This window comes from Antechinus flavipes, chromosome 2, assembly GCF_016432865.1.
Source record: "Antechinus flavipes isolate AdamAnt ecotype Samford, QLD, Australia chromosome 2, AdamAnt_v2, whole genome shotgun sequence".
In the NCBI taxonomy this organism is placed as follows: Eukaryota; Metazoa; Chordata; class Mammalia; order Dasyuromorphia; family Dasyuridae; genus Antechinus; species Antechinus flavipes.
Genome location: NC_067399.1, coordinates 293,823,600 through 293,850,947, shown reverse-complemented (window position 1 = coordinate 293,850,947; position 27,348 = coordinate 293,823,600). Strand labels below are relative to the sequence as shown.

Genomic DNA, 27,348 nt, shown 5'->3' with positions numbered 1-27,348 from the left:
CCCCCTTTAAGATCTCTTTGGGGCCCAGTAGAAACACAGGTGCAGTGATTTTCTCAAGCAAATAGCATGACAGTTGTGAAAGAGGAAAAATAAAATACCAAATTAATACCCAAAGGCTATTAATAATTGTGGCCCTAACTTTTGCTTAGGAAACTTCCTTAGTATTTGTGAAACTGACCTCTCTTCCCTGAAAACCAAACATGAGTCACTTTGTACACACACACACACACACACACACACGCACTACACACACACACACACACACACACACACACACACACACACATTCAGACAAAGATTCCCTGTCATGCAATCTATAGGATCTTACAATGATATGAACTGGAAAAGACCTTGGAATAAATACTTTGGAATATAGGAGAGACTTAGGCAAATTCATAAAATAGAAAGAGTGCTAGAATTACAGTTAAGAGAACTGAATTTTAGTGATATCTCTGTTGTTCAGTCATGTCCAACTCTTCTTGACCCCATTTGTAGTGGTTTGCCATTTCCTTCTCCAGTTCATTTTATACATGAGGAAACGGAGGTAAACAGGGTTAAGTAGCTTACACAAAGTCACACAGCCAGGAAGTATCTGAGGCTGGATTTGAATTCAGGAAGAGGAGTGTTTCAGACCCCAGACTTGGTATTCTGTGCACTGTGCACCTAGCTAGCCTCCTACTACTCTGCTCTATACTAGCTATGGGACCCTGGGCAAATTACATCAGATTTCTACGCCTAAGTATTTCTTCCTTCATGCACAGAAGGCCTAGGAGTGGCAGCATCTCCCAGACCACCAGTCCTGCTTCATAGCCATCATCCTAGGAAGCAACCACCTGAGGATATGTAGCCTGGCTACTGCTTCTGCAGATGCTACAGCCACAGCTACTGAAGACCCAGAGAAAGAAAATTCTTGTCATCAAAACCATTAGTCTCTTGCAGTGATTCATCATATGAAATGGATATGATTTTATCAATGGAAATTATGTTAAGGAAGAGGAATTACCTTCTGTCTTGCTGTTGCATCTTAAAGATCACAAGGCTTTTCCCGATGAAATCCTTCATTTTGTTGTTTCCTTTAAGAGACATCTCTGGGAGTGTGAGCTTCTTGAGAGTAGAGATTATCAAGGAGCAAAGTTTATTATAATTGTAATGCCAATTAAAGGGGTCAAAGTTTCAAAAGAAGTTAGCAAAAAAAAAAAGGGGGCAAGAAGATAAATTTATAGAGAAAAATTAGACCAGGTGCTTCATGTTGCTAATATGCAAAATTAATATTTGCAGAATTGGAGTTGAGGAGTGGTCTGGTTCTGATTTTGGGTGCAGATGTAGTCCCCATAATTCTGTGGGCAGAGCTGGGGTGATAGAAAGGGAACCTTCCAGAGGTCTGTTTTGGCCTGAAACATTTCCAGGCCAGGTGGAGCACACCCAATTTTGTTCTGTGCCTGAGTCAACTTTAAGCACCTCATTATTGTTACTCATTAATCTCAAAAACTCTGTTATTACTGACCAACAGGCTGTTATCTTACAGCCAGCAATATTTGTGGTTATAGCTCCTGTAGTGTTCTCTTTGGTTTGGTTTCCTAGAGGTCTCTGGGAGCTGCCTTCATTTCAGTCAGAGTAACCACCACAAGTACAGCCATGTGTTAAAGTCCAAATCCTTTATTATCTCTTTCAAAGTCTTGTCTCCTTTCCTGGGGCCTGATTAGCTTTCCTAGAGGCCTATCTCTCTCCTTGGTTCTGAGAGCTTGACCTCCTGCCTCCAGTTCTTTATCTTCTCTGCCTCTGCCAGCTTCTTGTGTGCTTGTCTTCTCTGTCCCTGAGAGCTTCTCCTCTGTGGTTCTCAATCCCTGCTTATATGCTCCACACTGAGTATACACCAATCATTCTATCACTATGAAACCATTATTTGTTGTAGGATTAAATCAATGCTAAACTAGATTTAACCACTGTCTCCTCAATTCCACTTAGTACCTTGTTTCAAGTTCTGGCTTATAACATCTCTCACTTTTTGTTTTTAGAAGATAGGTGGTCATGACTTCCCTGAATTCTCAAGGAGGTGAGAATGCCCCAAAAGGAGATGATCACACCTTCCCTGACTGCTCGAAAAAGGGGTAAAGACATCATAAAAGGAAGTGGTCACACCCTCCCTGACGTCTCAGGAAGGGAGATGAAAACACCAAAGGAAATGGGAAATCAAATCAGATTAGCAGGATTCTGAAGGGGCTCACTTGAAAAAAGTATACATAAATTCATCAGTATGGGAAGTATTACACATAATTACATAAATTACATAAGCACATAATAACACAGGCTAGTACTGATGCAATAAATAACATGAATCAACATGAGGATGTATACTTGTCCATAAGTCCTAGAAATAGTCCAAAACCAATCTATTGTCCATTATTTCACGTATGTAGAGAATCCAATGATTCCTGCAGATTGTGAAGTCCTCTATCAGTCTTATCACATCTCATGGAATCCAATGATTCCTGTGGGCGTTGAAATTCTGCAACAGTTTTATCAACAATTTTTCATCTCAGGAAATCCAATGATCCTGAGGCTTTTGAATTCCTGTAACAATTTTATTATCAGCCATGCTCTTTCAGGGTCAGATATTTCTTAGGTCTTCTCCTTTGTTTCAAAGTTTTTCTCTTTGTTCTATCTCTCTCTGATGGACCCTTATCCGAATATGGCTCATTGGCACCCATCTGATTCCTTTTCCATTTATAGAGAAACAAGCAAACTCTTTCTCCCAATCAGTTACTCTATCTGGTCCCTTCTATTTACCAATCTCTAAATCTCTTCTTATCACCTGGCAATTACATTGGAGCTGCTCGCACTGGACCCTTCTGTTGGGTTAACAAAGCCTGTATTCTCCCCAATTGTAATCTCTTTCTGCTGATTGCTTTTCTGTTGATTGATCAGATAATCCCTTTCTCCCATCTAATTGCTTTTTTTGCTAATTGCTGATATGTATAAATCAGAGTCCTGAACTTTTGAAGGTGTAACCTTGGCTGCCATCATGCCCCATCTGTTTTTTGTTTGATATCTTGGAGCTGGGCCCTGCCTCTCATTTCCCTGGATCAATCTACATTCTGAGGCCCAGTGGAAACCTTAGTTGCATTTTGGACATAGGGTTTTAGGTCTTCTCTCACCCTGTCCTCTCACTCTATCTCTGTACCTACACTGAGCCCTCAGCTGTCCTAGTTTTCCACACTGAAAGCATCGACAAGTTTCTCTGGAAGTCTCTGCCAAGAGGGATCCTGTCTTCCCATGTTCATCATAGTCTGGGTATAATAAGCATTTGTGCCCACTGTAGCACAGGGTCTTATGATCTCTTCTAAAGGAGCACCTTTGTGTAGTCCCCATATAATTCTTCTGCAAACCTCATTAGCATTTTCCTTAGCCAGTTGTCTTATCATAATTCTTGTAGCTGCATTTTCTCCAATGGTTCTTGTGAGAGATGTTTGCAGACATCTCACAAAATCAGCAAAGGTTCATTGGGACCTTGCTCTATTTTCATGAAGGCTTCCCCTCGATCTTTCCCTAGTAGGATGCCCCAAGCTTTTGTAGCAGCAGCAGCAATTTGTTCATATGCTGCTATGGGGATAATTAATCTGTGCTGAATTTTCTTTATACTGACCTTCACCTGCTAGTTGGTCACAACTTAGAGTATTGGAGTATTAACTCCAATTTGCTTATTGCTTTGGGCTTGAATCCTACACAATTCATTATACTCTGAAAGCCATAACAAGTTTTGTCCAGGTTCTAAACATGTCCTTGCTATAGATTTCCAATCACTAGCTAATCAATACATCCATTCCAAATTTTCTAGTAACATCTTAACATAAGATGATGTAGCCCCATAAAGAGTGCAACTCTTTTTCAAATCCTTAATTTTTTTCCAGATCAAAAGGAATGTATCTTCTCCTTTGTTGACTTGAAGAGTCAAGCTCTTCAATCACAGAATATGCATTTATTAAATCAGATACATCCTGTCCTTTTTTAGCCTTAACCAGTGATTTTGTAATCTTGTCATAGGCTGCTTCATAGACAGTGCTGATTGTGTTACTGCCTCTCCCCTTCTTCTTCTCCCTTCACCCATGAAGGGTTAATTGAGGGAAGTAGGTCAGGGGATGGGGAATGCCCTAATAGCTCCTGCTGTGATGTACCACACTCAGAATTGTACTTCATTCCATTCTTATCTGATTCTTCATCCTTTTCACCTAGTTTATTAGTATCCTCCCTCTCCTGCTCTTTCTTCTTTTTCCTTATTCTAATACTTATATAATTTCCTAAAGCCAATTGTATTAAGTTATATATATATATAGTATTTCTTTAGAAATTGAGTCAGCTCCATTATCATTGTAGTATTCACAGTTGCTCTCCTACTAATTTCCACTTGTCTGGATCCAATTCTTTTTCCTTAGAGAACCAAGTTGATGTGTACTGTACAATTTCTAAAAGTTCAATGATCTGCTCCCAAGTTACAATTAAAACTTGATTTTTATATATGTCTGACCAAGCTTTCGACACATTTTCCTTTCGGTGGAGAAATCTCCTTTCTAAACATTTGTCCCATTTTAACTGGAATACTACTTTACCCCTTAACAAAGTTTCCTTGTCTATTTTTGTACTCACCCTAATTTCTGGGTCACAGAGACTTTTCCATTGAAATCAGGATCGTGTCAGCCCCACGTTCAGACGCCAAAATGTAGTGTTCTCTTTGGTTCGGTTTCCTAGAGGTTTCTGGGAGCTGTCTTCATTTCAGTCAGAGTAACCAGCCTTTGTTTCAGTCAGAGTAACCACCACAAGTACAGCCATGTATTAAAGTCCAAATCCTTTATTATCTCTTTCAAAGTCTTGTCTCCTTTCCTGGGGCCTGATTAGCTTTCTTAGAGGCCTATCTTTCTCCTTGGTTCCAAGAGCTTGAACTCCTGCTGCCAGTCCTTTTTCTTCTCTGCCTCTGCCAGCTTCTTGTGTGCTTGTCTTCTTTGTCCCTGAGAGCTTCTCCTCTGTGGATCTCAATCCCTGTTTATATGCTCCACACTGAAATCATTCTATCATTAAGAAACCATTATTTGTTGTAGGATTAAATCAATGCTAGACTAGATTTAACCATTGTCTCCTCAATTCCACTTAGTACCTTGTTTCAAGTTCTGGCCCATAACAAGCATCCAGGTCATGTACAGTAAATATGGCAGATAGCCTAGAGGAGGAAATATATCATTTCTTACTACATTATTCCCAAGGCCAGGTGACCTTTAGATTATTGCTACATCCTTTCCAAAGGCTGTACAACATCAAGAAGAAAAAGAAAAAAGCAAACATAGCATATGTTGATTTACATTTATTATCCATAGTTCTCTCTCTGGATGTGGATGGTGTTTTCCATCCAAAGTTTATTGGGATTGCCTTGAATCACTGAGAAGAACCAAGTCTGTCACACAATCTTGCTGTTAATTATGTACAATGATTTCCTGGTTCTGTTTGTTTTGCTCAGCATCCATTTGTGTAAATCTTTCCAAACCTTTTTAAAATCAGTCTGTTCATTATTTTTATAGAATAATATTCCATAATTTTCATATATTACAATATATTCAATTATATATTTATATGACCAATTGATATATATTTATATCATATATTTATATGACCAATTGATGGTCATACATACAAATTGTTAATGAAAGAAATGATGTGATAATTAGGCAGATGATTACTCAGAATGCTAGTTCTTGAGTTCAAATTAAGATATTGATTATTGTGTGAATCCTGGTAAGATCACTGAAACTCTGGTTGCCTCAGTGCCCTGAAATGTAAAATGTGGATAATACTAGCACATGCCTCCCTACTAAGGCAGTTCTGAGGCTCTCGAGTCTGCACTTTTGGTTTTAAATTGCACACATTCATGGCCCTTCAGAAAAGTCTTTCCGGGAGCACCATCTGCTGAAAAGACAGAGAACTGCAGGGGCCAGCCCAAAGAACAGATGGAGGGAGCTGGAGGAGTCCTAGAGGACTTCCTGGAGCTATGAGCAACACCTGGGAGCACCTGGGAGAAGATGCTGGAGGCAGTGTGGAGAGTGAAAGAGAAGAACAAACCCTGGAGTCCCATCCAGGGCAGTGTTGTAAGTCACAGAAACTGTGAAAAGCTGAAATGAAAATCTTTTCTATGTCTGTTAATTTGCAAATAAAACTGTGATGTTTTGAGCCTAATGAGCCTGGTAATAGCTGGTAGTTGCCCAAATATGAAATTCACTTGAACAGGGGTAATACAGTAGGACATAGAATGGACTGATATGGACAGAGGCAGCTAGGAACCCCAGTGGGTAGAACACTGCAGTGGAGTCCGGAAGACGATCCAGGTCACTTTACCTCTCTCTGTCTCAGTTTCCTTAACTGCAAAATAGTAGCATCTCACCACAGGGTTATTGTAGCAATATGAATATTGTAATAATATATGAAAAATATGATAATATTTATACAATTCTTGATACTGTTCTGATGCTTTGTAAAAGCCTGTTTTCTTTCCTTCTATTCATGTTGGGAAAGAACCTTTAAGGCAGAGATTACCTTTTGTGGGTTTATTCATAAATATATATATGTACTCATATGTACATGCATGATATGTGTATATATGCACAAGTGTGTGGATATTTTCTGAATATATGCACATATAAAATACACACACACACATATGTGCATGTGCTTATGCATATAAATGTGTGTGTCCCAAGTCCCAAGCTCATTGGTATGGGACTCTTTGCTCATGAGTGGAGATCAATGTTTTGTTGTGTGAGGGATGGCACAGAGCTGGCAAGAGAGGAGAGTGCCAGGCTGTTAGTATCATTACCTTCTTCAAGCATTTGGGGCTCTGCAGATGCATCATTTGTTGCTGACTTTTTGCTTTGAGAGAGAGAGATTGGAAGATGTTAATCCCACTTCTGTTGCCAAAAAGAGAATAAGACTCTGGGAAGAAGCCAAAACAGCAAAGCTAGCAATCTCTTGTCATGTCCCTAGTGCCAGATTGCTACCCTAGACTATGAATGTCCCTTGGGTGAGATCTGGATCTCTCTCTCTTCCTCTCTTCTTCTCCCTTCCTCACTCCCTTTCTCTTCTTCCCTTTCTCTCTGTGCCTGTCTCTCACTGTCTCTCTCTCCCTTTCTCCCACTCTCTCTCTTTTTTTCTGTCTCTCAGTTACCTTGCACCCAACGGGAGAATATCCCTTTACTCTATATTACCTAGTATATCTCCTTCTCCTACGTATACTTTCTATGATTTCCATTTTGCTCTCAACTTGGATAAATGTTTATTGTGAAAACAAATGTTTATTTGGTAGGAAGGAAATCAAGCCTAGGTTATAAATCTTGATTCCCTCATTCCCCCCATGAAGAAACAGCAATCAGAAGTTTGGATTAAACCTGAAAGCCACATTCCCTAAACTAATAATATTTAAAAGAATAGATAATTCCATTTTAGTATCCCCTCTCTCTGGGGAGAGCCAAGGGGCCAAGTATCTGGCCCTAGTCTCCTATTTCCTCTCTTAGCAGGAAATAGCTACCCTTAGGGAAAAGTAAGGAGAGACGAGACTAAAGATGTCTACTTTGCCTCTCTTAGAGCTATAGAATACCCCCATGCTACATGTCAGGGAATAGCCTCATTATATATATGTAATCTGTGTAACTGCAATAGCTTCCAAAATGGTCTATATACTATATACAAATATATATTTATCCAAATGAATATCCATGCATATATTTATATCTATGCATTTATAGACATATGCATATATATGAAAACAGTGAGAATAAAGCTTCTTGGAAGCCTCAAAGTTGGTTTTAGCCCAGAGAATGTTGTAGAATTGTGCATTATTATGTACTTGTGAAAATGAGTGATAATGATGGATGCCCAGTTATTAAAGGACTGGTGCATAGGGCCGTATTCAGGACTGCAAAATTGGGGGATGCTTTTGGACTGTGATTAGGCTACCATTAGAAGATCTCTATGTTCTTGAAGGGGGAGGGGGAGTAGAGAGTACTGGGAAAAGTATTCAGAAAAGAGAAGAGAATTCAAGGGTTGTATTATGTGAGCTGCCCCAACCTATGAAGGCTTTTTCAGGTCCCCAGATAAATCCTTGAAGAGGAAGGTGCTTGGAGGCTTGTTATTAAATCCATCTGCTCAGGTGATTGTGGGCAGCTAGGTGTAACACAGTAAAAGACTCAGGCTGTAGGACAAGTTCTGAAGTAATACAGTGAGGTAACCACCACCCCTGGAAAAACTCCCTGGTTATCTGGGAGGGAAACTTTTGAACTGATTACAACATGAAACCAAGATGCTCTAAGATCGTAACAGGTACAAGATGAAAAGTTATCTACTGGATAACTGCTAGAGAGTCCTGGAGATGTAACTTTGGTCACTAAAATTAAATGTTTACAGACACTAGCAATATGGTTCATTGAACTTCAAATGCTTACCATGTGACCCTAAGTCACATTTTTTCCTTATTCTTACTCTCTGTGACCTCATCAGCAACTCCAAGGATTTAATTATTAATTTATATCTCTTTATGTCTATATCTGTCTATGTCTGCATTTATATCTATGTCTATGTCTATATCTATGTCCAACCCACATTTCTCTCTTGGATTTCAGTTCCTCTATCACTCCAATTAATTGCCTTTTGAACTGGATGTCCTCAGATATCTCAGACTCAAACTCAATCTCCAAACAGAGTTCATTGTCTTTTCCCTCCCTATTCCTATTGAGGATGCCATCCTACTTCTAGTCTCCCATGTTGAGAGCCTTGCGGTTATTGACTCCTTCCTTTCCCTCACCTCCCATAGCCAGGATCCAGTCATTTGCCAAATCTTGTCATTTCTACCTTTACTCTTCCACTTCCTCTCACTCTAGTCACATAGTTACTGCCATAGTTCAGGTCTTAATTGCCTCTTGTCTGAATGACAACAATAGCCTCCTATTGGTCTCCCTGTCTCAAGTCTTTCTCCAATGCTATCTCATTTCCCACTCAACTATTTTTCTTGATTTTTTTTTTTTTTTTTTTTTTTTGCTGAGGCAATTGGAATTAAGTGATTTGCCCAGGTCACACAGCTACTAAGTGTCTGAGGCAGAATTTGAACTCAAGTTCTCCTGACTTCAGGGCCAATATTCTATCAGCTCAGCCATTTAGTGGTCCCTAGGATTTTTCTTAAGTGCAATTCTGACCATGTCGCTCCTTCATCCTGCAAATTCCAAATACTCCCTATCAATCCTAGGATAAAATAGAAATCTTGTTTGGCTTTTAAAGCCCTTTATAATGTGTTCCCATTTTCCTTTCCAGCCTCATCATCCATTACTCTCTATGTTCGAGGTTCAACAAAATTGATTTCTTTGTTCTTCACACACACTTAATTTCCTATCTCAACATTTATGCACTGTTCATCACTCATACCTGGAATGCATTTCCTCTTTACCCTGGATCCAATCTCTCTCTTAAGAGCTTCAGAACTTATTGCATGACACGGGAGACACTGGCAGAGGACCATTCAATATGATGTGCCCTCATCAGAGAAGATTCTATGCTCTATGAGCAAAGCAAAATTGAAGTAACTCAAAAGAAATGTGAAGTATACGAAGTTGGAGAATATGCCCCAAATATTCATATGGAGTACTTGTTCCCGACTTGTGATAGAACATTCTGACCTCATATTCCTTGGATCAGTCACAGTCGGACACACTGCAACTCGACTCTCACATAGTGAACTAGATAACCTGGAAGGTCTATTTTAAAATGTTATGCTTTATGATCTAATCAGGGACAGAGAGTACAAAAGGTTTTTACATTAAATTCCTTGTTACCTTTCAAGAAGAAAAAGAAGGCTCTCATTTTGTATAAAGGTTGGACTGAATTACTATATCAAAGAGTGATGTCAGCAGAGCATATTGTCTGATGCTCTTGGTTGGCTTTTATTGGGTGTTTTCTGGTGCTAATTATATCCCTAGTGAAGTCTTAAGAACTGGACCTTATTGCTGTGCTACATAAAGGTCTTACCGTTACTCTAGGGAAAAGTTGGATTTCATTGAGATTCTGAATTTGCAACTTGTAAAGTTCACAGTTGGATGGATCATTTGAGAAGTGTCAAAGGCTGTAAAACGTAGAATAGGCTCGTTTGCTTCTTGGAGCCAAGAAGAAATTAAAGAAGTATTATATGAGGGCTATGCTGGGGCTTTTTCCATGTGTGCATGTGCACGTGCATGCATGTGCATGGCCACATGTTTAGTTTTAGGATTCAGATACAGCTCTCATCATTTGAGAGCTGATTAATAATGTACCACAGATTGATCATTGAACTATGTTTCTGTTTATGCTTCCTGAGCCCATGCCATTTGCCTAACAAATGTTATCTGCAGGATTTCATAGGCTGGGAATTGAAGGATATGAGATTAAATTAGAATCACTAGACTTTTCATGAATCAGAGTTGGAGTACCCACTGTCCAGAAGATGATAGACTTAAAAAGGATATTATGGACTCTCTCATCCCACCTGGATGTTTCTGCAACTCAAAACCAAATCACCACAACAAAGTGTCTATGTTTTAGGGGTAACCCTCTGCTATATACTGCAGAACCATGGAGGACATCTTATCCAATATAATAAACCTGAGCAGAAATCTCTGACAAGGACTTTTCCTACTTAAAAGCATCCACTGATGCAGAACTGACCATCTCCCAAGGCATCTCATTCCATTTTGGGACAGCCATAATTGTTAGGAAGTATCATATATTGAACTAAAATTATTCTGCACCTTTCAGCCATTACTGCTAGTTCTGACTCTATCTTTGGGCCCACATTCAAAATTTATTGCCAAAGAATGTGTATACCAGGCTAAAAACCTCCATCATATTTGATTTTTTCTTCCTCTCTTTCATTCCTTATACCTGAAGTTTTGAAGTCACTTTAATTCTACCTTTTCAATGGATCTTGAATCTATTGATGATATTAATAGCTAACATTTATATAGTATTTACTATGTGCTAGGGATTGTACTTAGTACTCAACTTATTTAATATTTACAACAACCCTGCAAGGTAGGTATTACCATTATCCCCATTTTGCAGATGATGAAACTGAGGCAACCAGAAGTTGTTTGTTTGATTTGCTCACAGCCACAAAGCTATTAAATGTCTGAGGCTGGATTGAACTCGGGTCTTCCTGACTCCAGACCCAGGACTTTTATGTATTATGCTACCTCACTACCCCAGTGCTCCTTACCACCCTAATTCATTCAGTTTCTCCTCACTTCTCACCTAGACTATTGTAATAGTCTCCTAATTGGTCTCCCCATTGCCATCATTTCTCCAGGTTTAAATCTGTTCCACATATATTGCTAAATTAATGTTACTCACATATAGGTGTGGGTATTTTCCTTATTCAGACATCCATGTTCTGGATCCAATCTATTTTTCTAGGTTCATCTCATATATTACAGCTGCCTTACATACGAGCCAGTGAGTATTCACTCTTCAAACTCTTTAGGGTTTTTGACCTTTACTTACAGAATTCTATCCTGAAAAGTTTTTCTTTCCATTTCCAACTGCTGAAATCCTATCCCAACCTTTAAGGCCCAGATCAAATGCCACCTATTCCTTTATGCATTTCTTGTTCCTTTATGTCCAGTGTAAACACAGTCCATTTTTTTTTTCTGACTCATCATTTAGTATTGTCTGTTATAATTCTTTTGGTAGGTATCTTATCTTGTCTATAAAACTAGAAACTTCCTCAGGGAAGATGTTGTCATCTGTTTTTTTAATGCTCCACCGAGCCTATCACAGTGCTTAGTAAATGTTTGCTGGCCATTTAATGAATTACTCTGGGCACATCATTTTCTCTCTCAAAACCTGTTTCCTCATTTGTTGGACTAGGTGATCTTCTTTGATTCTAAATTTCTATGTGTTAATAAGCAGAGGTATATTAGGTTAATCAGCAGCCTGTTGTGGAAGAGCCCGTTTGCCAATGCTGTTACTAGGACAACTAGTTTTGTCCGAAGACTTCAGTGTGGGGGAGCACACTTTCCTGACCTGGTCTACTGGCCTGCTTTCCCCAGACTGCATAATACATAACTGAATCTACTGCCCTCTCTTGATGCTTCTGGATCTGAATGAAAAATGCTTACATGGAAGGGCACTGAATGTAAAGGCTGGCCCATGCTTGCTGAGGTGGGATCCTGAAACTCACTCTGGGCTTCCAGTAAGCTTTCCCTAGGTGTCAATTCACCAGAAGAGAGGTTCTAGGCTTCTGTCTCTCCCATATATGGCAGTGTCCTGGCTCCTTCAGAGTCCTCTGCCAAGAGACTGAGGTCTTTTCCTTCATCTATTCTCTCCAAAAACTTGAATTTTCTTTAGATTCCAGAAAGCCTAATAAAAGCTGTCAGTTGCCATTCATGACATATTTCCTCTGAATCTTCTATTTCTAGTGATGTCACCATTATTTTCCCAATCACTCAGTCTCAAAATCTGAGAAATATCAGTGACATAATCAAAGTTCATTAGAAGCAATCAGCCTCTCGCTGTAATATTCATTCTGTCTCATTATTTGATAGCTAATCAGAGTTGATTGCCACCCTTTGGAATACCCACATTTAAGCTGTGAGCCCACCACTATAAGGGTCTTTGGCACTGAGAGTGCTATGGACCTCTTTTATTAAAATGCTAGCCTTATTAATAAAATGACTAATTTACCCAAAAATTATATCTCTCAAACTTTTAAATGTGAGAGGACAGCTAGATGGTGCAATGGGTAAGAGTACCAAGCCTGGAGTCAGGAAGATTCATCAAATCTGGCAAATCACACAAATCTGTTTGCCTGAATTTCCTCCTCCGTAAATAAGCTGGAGAAGGAAATGGCAAACCACTCTAGTATCCTTTAAAAAAAAAAAATGAAGTGACAAAGAATTGGACACAACTATACAACAATATTTAGGATGTTAGGAGCAAAATCTTACTCCTTATATTTTCTATTAATTGCCTTTTATATCCTATAATTTTATTAAGATATATTTCACAGTTGATCACGTTTCCTGCTCAATCCCCCACTATATGATATGTGCACAAGTTATTTCTTCTGATAGACTCTAAACCCCTTGAAAGCAGAAACTTTCATTTTTGTCTAACTCATAGCACAATGCCTAACTCATAGTGATAATTATTGCTTTGAGCTTTAAGACTTGTAAAGTACTTTCAAGTATCTTATTTTATCCTGACAACAACCCTGGGAGGAAAGTCTTATTTCTATTTTACAGATGAGGAAACTGAGGCAGATAGCAGTGGAGTGATTGGCCTAGGACTGCAAAGCTAATAAATGTTAAAAGTTATATTTGAACTCTTCTTCCTGACTCCAGGTTTACTAGTGATAGGCATTTAATATAAATTTATTAATCATTTGATTCCTGACTATAAACTCAAATAGTTTATAGTCCCTTGAAGGCAGGAGACTATTTTAAGTTTTGTTTTTTGTAGCTCCAGGGCCTAGCACAATTCTTAGCACTTAGTGAGTGATTGAGTGATATTATTTCTTACCTATAGCAGATTTAAAGAAATAGTTTTTTCCTATGATTGTGCGGGAGTGCAGCAGATACATGACTTCCTGGTTTCCTGGGAGACTAGTTAAGATAAGAGGACAGTGATTGGATCTTGGAAATGAGAACAATTTAGGATCTCAATCAACCCAAGGCTTGTCAGAGAGTGTAACAGAAGAGACAACCAAATATAAGCAGCTTTTCTAGCTTTACAACTTGAAACAGAAAACAGAGTTTAAAAGCACTAAAGGGGAAGAGGTCTAGTGCTTCCTTTCAATTTTTAACAGTTAACTTGGGAAATCTAGTACCTACATTTTATATACTCAAAATTCAGGCCATAGCACACCAGTTTTAAAATTATGTTTATTGATCTCCCCAAAGTCCTTTACACTTACATAATGCCCCCTATTCATTGCATCTCTACCTCCCTTGTTAATCTGTGTTCCTGTCAGTTTTCCCTTCAGTTGAGAAGGATAATTGGGGACTCCATTCTTCATCGTGACAAGGTAAACATTCCTGAGGACAGTGGGATTGAAGGGAATGGAACTTCCCTTTCCTCTGACCCCAGAGGTGTCCAGCTGAAGTTCGGTGGCAAAGTCTCCCCTTCTGTCTCCCATGGAAGTCCTGAGCAATCCTACAGCCTGCTACAGTGTCAGAGGGATTTCTGAAACCTATCCCTTCTCACTGCACAGGACATTTAGAGATTCAAGTGCTAACCCACCCCTGGATAGTCTTCATGAACCATAACATTGGGGTCCTACTTCAAAAGAATTGGTTTATGGAGACCCCAAGACAGGGATACACACTTGGCCAATTGCAATTGCCCTGTTGGTCTTGAAGCAGGACTTGGTTGACTGCAAGCCCACAGAGTTGTAGCATCCCTCCTTCCTCCTCTCTCCTTCCCCCAAGGTCAGATAGTTCTGTTTAATACAATTTTGGGATAATTTCCCCAGTGAGCTTTTCTCTGGAAAAGGTTTTAGGTACCAGGAAGGAGCCATAGTGGAGAGGGCCCTGGGGTCCAAAACAGGAGACCTAAGTTTGAAAAGTCCCAGTTTTATTTCTCCCTAGCTGTGTGATTCCTGATTGGGCAAAACATTTCCCATCTCTGGAGCGCCATTTCTTCATTTTTAAAATAAGGGAGGTTGGACTGGATGCTTTTAATATACCATGAGACGCAGTCCATGATTCCAAGCTCTGAAGGCTCTTGTGTATGTGTATGTGCGTACACACGATTGCCCTAGTCCACAATGATTTTCCTCTAATAGTAGGAGGGAGGATCTTGGGATAAATACTGCATATCAGTGAGATCCAAATGTGAAGCCTGAATCCCACACTGTAAACACCATGAGCACACCTCTGCCTTCATGGGTGAGAACAGCCTGGCTTTTAGAGAAAATTTGGCTCCTTCACAATGGGTGGCTGGCTCTCTCCGCTGTCCATTGCTTTATAAATAAAATGGAAATCCCTCTTGGGTTCACTCTTTAGTAGGTAGGCCTTGATGTGATGGGGAAGGGAATCATCTGCCAGCTGGAAGCACTTGCCATCCACCAGGACAAAGAGTCTGTGGTCTTGGGGCTGGGCCACCTCGAATTTCTCCGCACATTGGGCTCTCAACTGCTCAGCCAAAGTGTCCGACTTGGATGCCAGTGTCCGGGCTTGGTTGTCCGGCTCCAGGAAGGAGATGCAGATGAAGTCCTGAAAAAAAAAAAAAAAGGCTTCATGGTCAATGTCTTAGCTGGTGTGGGAGGAAAGGAGAAAAAACAAATGACTTATTTTTACAATGCTTTAAAATTTGCAAAGTGATATTTTTTAATGTTATCTCATTTGATCCTTACAACAACTCTCAAGGCAGTTGCTATTGTAATGCCATTTTACATTTGAGGTAGCTGAGTCAGACAGAAATGAAGTGACATATTTAAGGTCACTCAGCCAGCAAGTCTCTAAGCCTAAGGCAAGATTTAAACTCAGCTTTGAAATTTAATACTATGAACTGACCCCATCTAGTGGTCAAGAAAAGAGATTTGTTTTGTCCCTCTTCTTACACAGGGACATTCTATCTTCAGGGACTTTGATAGGAGCCATAGCTGATCTGCTGCTCCATAAATCCCAGGATCAGGTTCCTGGAGGAATGCCCAGGAAGTGGTCCTGTGTGATGTCTCCATGTTACCATGTTCAGGGTTTCTAGAATTCAGCTAGCTGATCTTTGGGCAACCTTGTCTATGCTACCCCTTGCAGTCCACAGTGTGGACAGCTTAAGATGCTTAAAATAATGTTTTTAAATACACATGATAAGATGCATAGTGTTGACAAAATTGTGAACTGATTCAACTATTCTGGAGAGAAATTTGGAACTATGCTCAAAGGATAATCAAACTGCATACCTTGTGATTCAGCAATACTGGCACTAGGTTTGTATCCAAAAGAGATCATAAAAAAGGGAAAAGGACCTACATATTCAAAAACATTTATAATAGTTCTTTTTGCTGTGGCAAAAAAATCGTGGAAATTGAGGGGATGCCCATCAACTGGGGAATGGCTGAACAAGCTGTGATATATGGATGTAATAGAATATTATTATGCAGCAAGAAATGATGAGCAAGTGGATTTGAGAAAAAAACCATAAAGAGTTATATGAACTGATGCAAAGTGAAATTAAATGAGCAGAACCAGGGAAACATTGAACACAGTAACAGCAATATTGCATGATGATCAACTATAGATGACAACGATTCAAGAGAATTACAAAGGATTCATGATGTTAAACACTATCCACATCCAGAGAAAAAAGTATGGGGTCTGAACAAAGACAGAAGCATAGTATTTTCATTTTCATTTTCTTTATTTTTTTCTTTTCCTTTTTTTGTTTATCTCTCCTTTCACAACTGTGATTAATATGGAAATATATTTTACATGACTGTACAAATATAACCTATATCAAATTGCTTACCATTTTTGAAAGGGAGAATGAAGGAAGGGAGAAAAATTTGGAACGCAAAATTTTGTAAAAATGAATACTAAAAATTGTCTTTCCATATAAATGGAAAAACCCTATTTAAAAAGATAAAATGCATAGGATTATAAAAGAAACCAACTATACTGAAATGTAATTATTTTAAAAAGGGTCATAGACTGAAGGTTAAGAGCTACTCTGCCTCAGATAAGAGAACAATTGATTCAACCCTTTTAATTTACAGAAAAGGAAATAATCTCAGAAAAATTAAATGACTTACGTAAGATCATCTCAAGCAGCAGAGCTTAGATTTTGGTAATATATATATATATTTTTTTTTTACTTTCAAAGTTTTTGGCAATTTTTTCCCCTGGGATTAAAAAGAGATTTTGGTCATTTCTTTTCTTTTCTTTTTTAAATTTAAAATGAGCAGCAGAACTACACTTTCCTATATTTATATTCTCTTTATATTTTTTTAAGGCACTGATAATTTGAGCCCTAGATTCAAGAATTAGGAAACTGACTTCTAGTTCCATTTGTGTCACATTCAGGAAATCATCTCCCTTTCTAAGGACTAAGAAAGAAGCACTTTCTAAGTGCTTCTGTTTCCTCTGTAAAATGTCAGGGTTGGATTTGATGATCTCTAAAGCCCCTTCTACCTCAAACATTCTAAAACCTTGTTTTATTCTCTCTCAAATGCCCATTCATTAAGCATCTATTGCGTAAAAAGCATAGGATGTGGGGAGTTTGGACAGGCTTGTCAATAGATAAGGCACATATTATTATATCCTCATTCTTTAGATGAGGCCTTGAAGGTACAGAAATAACTTGCTTAGTGTCATACACACTGTTAGTGGTAGGGGTACCACCTAGCCTTGTTTAGGATGCTTACTACTGAGATGCTCCAAGTAGGGATTCATTCATTCATTCATTTACTTGGAACTGTGGGGAATATATGAAGTATCAGTGGGCAAGATCCCCATGGACCACTGGTCAAATACTCAAACACCTCCGAAGATGTGATACTCTTATAGATCATGAAGCACCTCTTAATATAAGTTTTTAAAGTGATGATTGGGTAAATAAATTTCCTTGGTAGAGTGGTAAATCTTATTGCCCCCCCCCCCACTAGTGGACAATGGTCATAACTAGCTTTCTGTGTATTTGAAGGTAATTTTTAAAAGATCCTACTCAGTTCTTGACTTGCTCAGTTCCTTTACTGAGATGATAGAGAACTATCTACAGAGCTTCTTCTCAGGACCAAATTAGAAACCTTTCTCTTCAGCTTTCACTCACTTATTCACTTCATGAACTTATCTACTTCCTTCCTGATTCATTTGTTGGTTTACTGAAAAAGACACTGTCTTGGGTTGAGAAGTGGAACAGAGAAGTTGAATGCAAGTTCCCTGGAACGTCAGGAATTTTTAGTATAATTGATGAAGATAAAGGATATCAACATGAAAAACTCAATGATCCAAACATAGCACTTTATTCCTTTTAAGTTTGGTTTGTATAAAACTGTATGTGATCTATCACTGGCATTATTTTTCAGAGAATGAACTCAGTTTATTTTTTCTTTCCTTTTTAGAGTGGAGATCTAGAGTGACTGATGATCTACATTTCATACCTTAAATTGAGTTAAGGTGGGAAAGTTGTGGGAAAAAGACTCTTTCTTCTCTAATTTTCCTGATCACTAGCCACTGCTGGGCCATTAGGCCTTCTAGTGAGTCACATGAAAGGAAGTTTTATTAGGGATTGGAAGGATGAAGTAAAGGATAAAATATTTAAATTCATCTGAGAAAAGAAAAATAGAAAAGGACAGAGCAAGCCTTAAGCAAAAAAAAAATTTAAAAAAATTTGTCTCAATTTCTCCAAGTTCCCTTTTCTTTTTTAAATTCTTTTTTATTCTGAATTGAATGAACACTAAAAACAATCCATATACAAAACAAGATGGGAAAAGACCATCTTGTGTGAAACCACAAATCTTTTATTTTAAATACATATATTTAAATTTTTAAATATTTTGTTGTTGAATCATTTTTCAGTTGTGTCTGACTCTTTGTGACCCCATTTGGAGTGTTCATAGCAAAAATAATGGAGCGGTTTGCTGTTTCCTTCTCTAGCTCATTTTACAGATGAGGAATTGAGGCAAATAGCGTTAAGTGATTTGCCCAGGGATCATCTAGCTATTAAGAGTATGAGACTAGATTTGAATTTGGGAGGATGTATCTTCTAGATTGCAGGCCTGGCACTCTATGCACTCAGCTACCCCAAATTTTTTAATATATCCGTGTGTTTGTGTATAATATATGTGTATGTATTTATTTGTGTGTGTATGTATGCCTGTATAAATTGAGCATGTTACTTTCAAAGCTGTGTGGTTGGTCTATGCTTCCTTCAATTTTTCTTTTCTAGAACATTTTAGGGAGACCCTGCTCATGAAGGAGAAAACTACCCAGAGAGGTCCAGATGGAGATGACTTCCCCTTGCTTTGATGCTTTGAGGCTGTTGAATCTTAAAATCAAGCCAAGTTCTCAGCAGGGAGGAGCTAAATACGTAGCCAACCTCCTCATTAAACAGGCACCAATCAAGGCTGAGTTTCATGAATCAGGGGAGTTCTCCATCAAAAAAGGCACACAGCTGAATAATGTGATTCAGAGCATCCCTTCATGTGTTTGGTATCAGAGAGAAATCAATGAGTATCAATTTATTGATTATTAGTTAGACTAATTAATACATTGATTATTAATTACCTGGAAATTCTGACTCTTGGGAGCTTTCATTCCTAACATGTGATATCCCAGTTTTAAAATTTTTATTTTGGTAGACTTCCATCTCATCTGATGAGATAAAACCTAAGAGTAATGTGGGATTTGGAGTTGGAAGAACTGGTGATGACTGACAACTGGGACCACCAAAACAAAAATGTAAAAACTGAGATACAATACAACATTTTAGAGAAGCAACTACTTTCTATGACAAGATATTAGACAAAACTAACCAAATGCGGTCCGGTTGGCAACTCTCATTCCAGATCTGGCACCAATTAACTAAGGGATCTTGAGTAAATAACTTCATTACTTTTAAGCCTCATTTTCCTCATCTATAAAATGGGGCCAGTGACACTTACATTACCTAACCTCATATAGCTCTCTTTATAAAAATGTATGATTTTGAAATGTCAGCTATAGTTATATTTTATATATGTATAAATGTGTAAATATAACCATTTCATTGAGTGCTTTTGAAATATAAGCTATAGTTATAGCACTCTCTACTCTTCTTGGTTTTATGTTTTATAGTTATCTATGTATGTGACATCTTCACTAGATTTTAAGTTTCTTAAAGTTAGGAAACAGAGTTTATTTAATCTTAGTATCTTCTCCAGAATCTAGCACATTGTCCTGCATATGGTGAACTTTTAATCATTTTTAAAAATGAAGTATTGAAATGAATAAGATATTTACATTTTTTACTGTGAATACCCACTATTCTGTTTTGTGTCCTGAATATCTATTGTCAAAAGCTCACATCTGGTTGGAGAATGAAAGGCCATGACTGTGGAGAAGGGATTGCTGCCATCAGGGAGCAGTTGGATAAGTTGTTTGGAGTCAGCTAGGGTCTTCTTGGAGACTCTGATATTACCCCATTATGGTAACTGCCCACTTTTAGGGGGCAAGTTGGACGTAATCCAAAGATCATGGGAATTGGAGAGCTAGATTCAAATCTTAGCTTCACTATTTAATTGAAATTGGTGTTATAACATAGTTAGTAACTGAAAGGGATAAGAATTGAAATTGGGTTTCCTCAGAGCTGTTCTGATCTGCCACAAAGTAGTCTCACACCTGCTTCCCTCATTCTTTTTCCTGTCAACTTACTCAATACTACAGCCAGAGTTTTAAGGGTCAGTTTAAGGAATATCAATTCAGAAATCTGAGATTTCTCTAATTTTATATGTTCTCTCTGAGTAAAGAAATTGACAAACTCAGTCAACTATTGACATAATTTACTGCATTAATATCCCTATAGTTTTTTTTCTTTTTTGCCCTCACTCCCTGATTGTGCTAACACTCTGGGGTATTATAATTGCATCATCTTAGGAGCAATATTTTCCCTTCTATTTCTCAAGCCCAAATATAACTCTCTTAGATAGGCATGACTACTAGGATAAATATTTTGGATATCTACTCAAGTTTCTCTGCCTTTATGAAGCTTAGCTGTGACAAAATTGATCTGAGGGGCCTTGTACTGGCCCCTCATAGTTGCCCTGTGGGTTAGAAGCTAGTGTTCTAAATAGGAAATCTTTCTTGAATCAAATAAAAGACAACTCCCATCATACGTGGGGGCAATGTCTGGACTGTCAATGGTAGCCACCTTGTCAGACCACTCACCTGCACGGATGAACGAGAGGCTCGGGCCTTGTTAAGGGTCCGGCGACGTTCCCAGCGGTGGATGGAATCCTGTACCTCCACACTCAGCTGCCTTGTAACAGTGATCTTGTCATAGTTCTTGATATGTTCCAGGGCCCCATAGGTCGTGGTGAGATAGTAGGAACCTATCAGAACAAGAGGAACCCATTAATAAACAGATAGGATAGGATTTGGGGGTGATTGGATAGGCAAGAAGGAAACAAGGACATAGTTTCTGGAACTCAATGCACAAATTTAAGACCTATTTCTCCATGAATATTAGTATGAATTTTTGAATATATAAGTTGAGGGAATGGAAGAGGATTACTTTCATCTTTGAAGACCATGGAAAGAATCAAGGAGCCTGGATTCAAGCGTCTTGACCCTGCTACTGTCTTGAGCAAATCACTTCAGTGCTTTGAATATTAGTTCCTTCAGCTATAAAATAGGGGAGAATGGTCCTTGATCTGTCTATCCTATAGAACTGTGTTAAGGATCAAATAGATTCAATTTAATTCAATTCAATAAGTATTAAGTACCTACTATGTACAGAGCACTGAGCTAGATGCGGGTAGAAACACAGAAGATGTAATGTACAATCTTATATCATAAATGCCTTACAGTTACAAAACAAATAGATACATCAGATTTTAAGGGGAAAGGACATTACAGATAGGGATTCATGCAAAGTTTTTTGGAGGAAGTAGAATTTGATCTAGCCTTGAAAATTTAGGTAGACATTAACTAAGGGGGCTGGCTAAACAAATTGTGGAAATCAATCAATTATTATAATCAATCACTACACTGACAATTCCTTCTCTCAAGGAATTTATATTTTATTGGGAAGATACGTGTACATATGTAAGAATATGTAAAATATATATGTGTATACATACATATACAATATACTTAAAATAGGTACTTGGTTGACATAGCATTGGATATAATTTGAGTTAATTTAGCCAGTATTATAATTATTATTATAGTGTCACTGTTCAAACATGAGAAAATGATAACTTTCCAAATGTTTAAATTTGTTTTTATTTCTCTAAATAGTATTTTGTAGTTGTGTTCATATAATTCTTGTGTGTATCTTCGTATCTGAATTATCAAATATTTTAGATATTTTGTAATATTTTGAGGAAAATTTATTTTTCTATCTATTCTTTTGTTAGTAATATGCTGAAAGGTTGATGATTTTGTGTACTTGTTTTATAGCTACTTTATTTAAGTTATTAATAATCTTTATAATTCAAGTATATTTTTTGTTTATAACAAATTATTGATTTCTGATAAATCTATTTTGCTACCTTCTTCCATTTTATAGGCAAGTTCATTCCATTTACTATTATGATTATTATGAATTTCTCTTCATAACTTCTGTTATTTTTTTCTCTTTCCCTCCCATTACCCTTTTTACGCAGAATAAGGGGGTGGAGAAAGAAAAGGACTTTGATTTAAAAAAAGAAAAGTAGTATTCTATAACTGAAGGGTTCTCTTTCTACTCCTTTGGGATTCCTCTTTCACCAAGGCTGGATAGTGATCTCCTGGTTCTTATATTCTCTTTCTCTCTTTTATTTCCCCTTTTATGAACAGTTCTACGAAGTTGCAAGTTATTATGTTTGTGACTATTCCCTACAGAATTCTACTTTCCCTCACATCTATCCAAATCATTGATCGTTTTCCTGTTGAATGTAATGTATTTTTACACCAAATTCTCTCTCTCTGTTCAATCCTCTTTTTTTAAAGGGAGCTCATTAGATGCTTCTTTCCTCTATTCTTTCTCTATGTTTATATATTTTTTCCTTTGTGTACTCCATTCATGTAAAATAGTAGTTTCTCCTCTCCTCTTCCTCCTTTTCTACTGTCTCTCCACACCTTCTCTTCTTTTTTTCCCATGTTAACTTGATTTTGAATGTAGTCTAAAGGTATAGATGAACATGGGAGGACATTCAAATATACACAGGGGTGTTCTCTAGCCAGTTCACATGTTTAGAAATATTTTAACTAAATATTTAGTGCCAGCATTTGTATCTTAGAAATTGGTAAAGACTACAAATTAGAGCTTGATATAGTGTTTTGTTGATTGCTTAGACTTAAAAAAGTGATGGGGAAAAAGTTAGTAATGAAATTTAGATTTTAAAAAGTGTGACTTAGGTGAGCAAGACCTCAGTCTGAATAGGTTGGGCTGAGCTGGAAGACCAAGAGACTTGCTCCTTGCCTCCTAACAGGCTTCTGGTGGGGTCAGCTCTGGTCAAACCCTGTGGGCATGCCCCACCTCACCCCCTGGGATTCACTTGGAAGTGAGGGTCACCCAGGATACTGCAGGGGAGTTGGGCCATATTGCAGTGTGAAGGACCAGTGCTGAGGATATGAAAGATGGCCCAAAAAAAGTATTTGCAAGCAAAAATGACCTGCTTCATATGGGCAGACAAAATTCAATTTTGGAAACCTCGCTATACAACTGAGAGCCAAGAAGCTGATTTAATGTTGAAGTACCTTGCAAAGAAATATTCAGACAAGTTAAAATGCTGTGAAAATGAAAATGAAAATAAAAAAATTGAAGAAATATGAGTGTAAAGTAATTGAATGTAGAAAAGGAAATGAAAAATTTAAAACCACAGTGTTGCCACAATTGAGATATTCTTGCTCCAAATTAAGATAAAAGTTTATTGAAAACCAAACCACATTACCAGCAAAGAACTTAGCTCACAAATAGCTGTAACCTTTAGATTTCAAAAAAAACTATGCTGTAATAGTTACAAATATGAAGCAACTTCAATTAGTAAAAATTCTGGAAAAGCAAGGTATATAAAAGATATGATGCTTGAACTCAAGCAATCAGAAGATCCTGGAAGAAATCCCCACTCAGGAACGAAATCAAAAGGAAGCTGACAAAAAAAGAAAACAAATAGAGAAAAATATTGGCACAGAGAGCTGAGACTGTGAATCCTGAAATAACTCCATTTTAGAAATAGCTAATCAAACAGATCAATCAAAATATGCACAGAAGAAGAAAAAAAGTCTTATTTTAGATATAGGATGGTGCAGTGAATAGAGTGCTAGGCTTGTAGTTAGGGAGACTCAATTTCCTGAACCTCAGACACTTACTACCTGTGGGATCCTAGGGAAGTGACTTAACTCTATCTGCCTCAGTTTCCTTTTCTGTCAAATGAGCTGGAGAAGAAAATGTCAAACCACTTTGCCAAAAAACCCCAAAAAACAAAACTTAAATGGGGTCAGGAACAGTTGGACAGAACTGAAAAATGACTCAGAAACAAAAATCTTGAAAAGAGTAGCACATTTCTAAAAAGGAACGAACATGCAATAGTATTACATAGTCTGCATGATGCTGATAAATACTGCTGTGAATGATGCGGAGAATTGTTGGATACAGTAGACAATTATGCAATATGTCAGCTACATATAGTGTCTATCGGGGACAGTGAGAATGCTTTGATGATGCAGAAAAAAAAGCTAAATATGGCTCCAAAGTGCTTTAAAAACTGCTGAGAAAAACCACGAAAGACCAATTCATATAAAAGGAAATTATGTGAGAGAGAAGGTACTTGTTTTAATGAATAAGAAACTATCATAGTGGCAATGGGGAGGAGGCTTCTGAATATTTTAATAAGGCACAGCAACTCTATGAAGAATTTTTTATAGATCTTCAAAAAGTTCACAATTTGTTACTTTGGGATTTTCTCTCAGGAAGCCTGACTTGGCTTGAGGGCTTGTGATGGGAATATGGATCATACTGCCACTCATAAGAGAAGTAGATAACAAATTCTTTGAAAGGAATGGACCAGTTGGCTCGTGCTGCAAAAGAAGCTTTCCCCTTGGCAAGAAGAAACCCAGAGGAAACACTCAAAATTCTTCTTAGTCTTACTCAGCTGTGGTGGCTACATGATGCAGATCCTCAGACTATCAACCAGCAGTGACATGTTTCTCAAGTCAATATTGATAAGTTGGTAAACATGGATTTTGAAGCTGAGACAGTCAAGGCAGCTTTTGGAGTATTTAATATAAATGTTCAGCTGCTCGTAATGGAAAAACTCTTCCCCAGACTTACAAATACTATCTGAAGATTCTTCTTCAACAGATTCAACAAAATCCCCCTCAGATTCTGCTGGTACTTCTAATGCCTCAATAGATGAAGATATGGAAAAAAGAGGCAAGCAATGAACAAATATTCCCACACCCAAAGATTATTCTGACTCAACTCTAGAAGATAAAACACTGGTTATTGATGAGTACTTATCCTATGGAGAAACTGTAAAATCGAGATGACAGAAGAAATAGATGACATTGAAATAAGTACCTTAATTTTTTGCATTTAAATTCTATCTATTTGGAACTCTAAACTTAAAAAAAAAAAGTTAGAAAGTTGTTTTACCATGCAATTGGAGAAAGAAATAGAATATTATATTAAAAAGATCTAATTAGTCCAATTTTTTCTTTTTAAAAAAAGTGTATCTTGAGTAAGTTTTTCCCTAGAGAGCTAGATGTTAAGCATCTATCAACATAATGCACATATCTTATAGTGAAAAGCATACTATAGGTATCCAAAGCCCTGTTTTTGTTTTTAAAGAAAAGCTAACATATTTAACCTATCTTGAATTACTTGCGATCTAGAATAGGAGGAGAGTAGGGAGAATGGAGAACAGTTTGCAACACAAGGTTTTGCAAGGGTGAATGTTGAAAACTATCTTTGCATATATTTTGAAAAATAAAAAGCTATTATTATAAAAAAAAAACAAAAATATCTTTTGCTTTTGCTATGTCCAAGATCATAAGAAAAAATTAAAGTTATTCCTTATGGGAAAAAAAAGAAAAAGAAAAGCTATTCAGTATCTGATTCTAATACTTAGGAAATGGTTGCTAAAGTAGAAATGATAGGAAATTTGGGGAAAAGTGACTGTTTCATCTTAGAATTCATGATTAATGAGAGGAACATTGGGCTAATCTGATTAACAGCCAAGTATGGCGGGGATCTAAATTCAAAGTACTTTGGGCAGGTCGGTGGTACAGTGGATAGAGTACCATTACTGAAGACAGGAAGACCTGAGTTCAAATTTGACCTCAGACACTTAAACTTCCTAGCTGTGTGACCGTGGGCAAGTCACTTAACCCCAATTGCCTCAGCTAGCTAAATAAATAAAAAATTCAAAGTACTCCTAGAGACAACAAACAAGATTACATTGTCTAAAATTTTACAGGGCAAGTCAAGCCCACCATTGACAAGAAACATTTTAAAAAAGAAAGAAAATTCTGAAGATGCAATAAGAAAGAAAATTATTAAGGAAGAAAAGACCATCTTCAATTTTAAATAACATATAGAAGATGCCCTTACAGATCATGGAAAATGTGTATAAAAATGAGGCATAATGATCTTATAAGAAAAGTATCAGGATTGTGAAAGCTTGGAAAGAATTCAGGATGAAAATGAACACTTAGGAAAACAAAAGGCTTTCTAAAAGTTATATTAGGGAAAAATAGAGGCATATAAAGAATTAGTACCAATGCTTGGGATTGGTAGGGTGATATTAATGGATGATATAGGATAAGAAAAAGTATTCAGCTCTTGTTTTCTTTACCAAAAGAATAATCTTTGTAATTGGTAAGACCAGAACAGAAGTGTGAACTAAAATCTGATACAGGCAAAGAGACTGAACACCTTGTCACAATTAAATAGCAACATTGACAATAGTCAAACATTGACAAGCAATTATCTTAATAACAAGATGTTTTAATTACCAATATGGTAGAATTTGATAGATACAGCCCGCATAAACAAAGCATTTTTGGGACAAAGACTCAATAACTTTTGAGACTAAAGTGATCCTTAGACCAAAATTTTGAGAACCCATGTATTAGAGGAACTAAGCATGAGACAACTTAAAGGGATAGTTTTCTTTGAGTAACTGAATATATGTGGAAGAGACACTGACCTTATTCTGCCTGACCCAAAAAGAAAGAACTAGAAAAAATGAGTGGATGTTGTAGAGAGGCAGATTTATAACTGATGTCAGGAAAAATTCCCTACCTAGGGCTATGCAAAAGAGGGCTGCCTGGGGAAGTAATGCCCCCCCCCTGGACGACCCACTCATTGGCGACATTGTGGAGCAGATTTTTCTTTGGTAGTGGGATGAACGGCGATGGCTTTTGAGATCCCTCCCTATTTGGAGATTCTATGACTTCCTGAAGACATTTGGCATCCTACAATAATTCTCAGGACCACTAGGTGGCAGGTTCCACCTCCTCAAATTTCTCAAGTTTCTAAAAAACAGGATCATCCATGGGTTTCCAGAGGGAAGGGTTCAGATAGATATGGCCCAAATGCCTTCATTTTACAATTGAGAAACAGGCCTAAAGAGATTAATTGACTTGCCCGAGATCACACAGGTATCACAAAACA

General features: G+C 37.6%; 1 protein-coding gene across 1 annotated transcript in view; it reads right to left on the bottom strand.

Moving 5' to 3' along the window:
• Positions 1-13,916: 13,916 nt before the first annotated feature.
• Positions 13,917-27,348, bottom strand: part of RIN3 (Ras and Rab interactor 3) — a 156,018-nt gene continuing 142,586 nt past the window's right edge. Inside the window, 2 exon segments of the mRNA XM_051977350.1 lie at positions 13,917-15,266; positions 20,913-21,076. Coding sequence (XP_051833310.1) covers positions 14,958-15,266; positions 20,913-21,076 — 473 coding nt within the window. The 3' untranslated portion in view covers positions 13,917-14,957.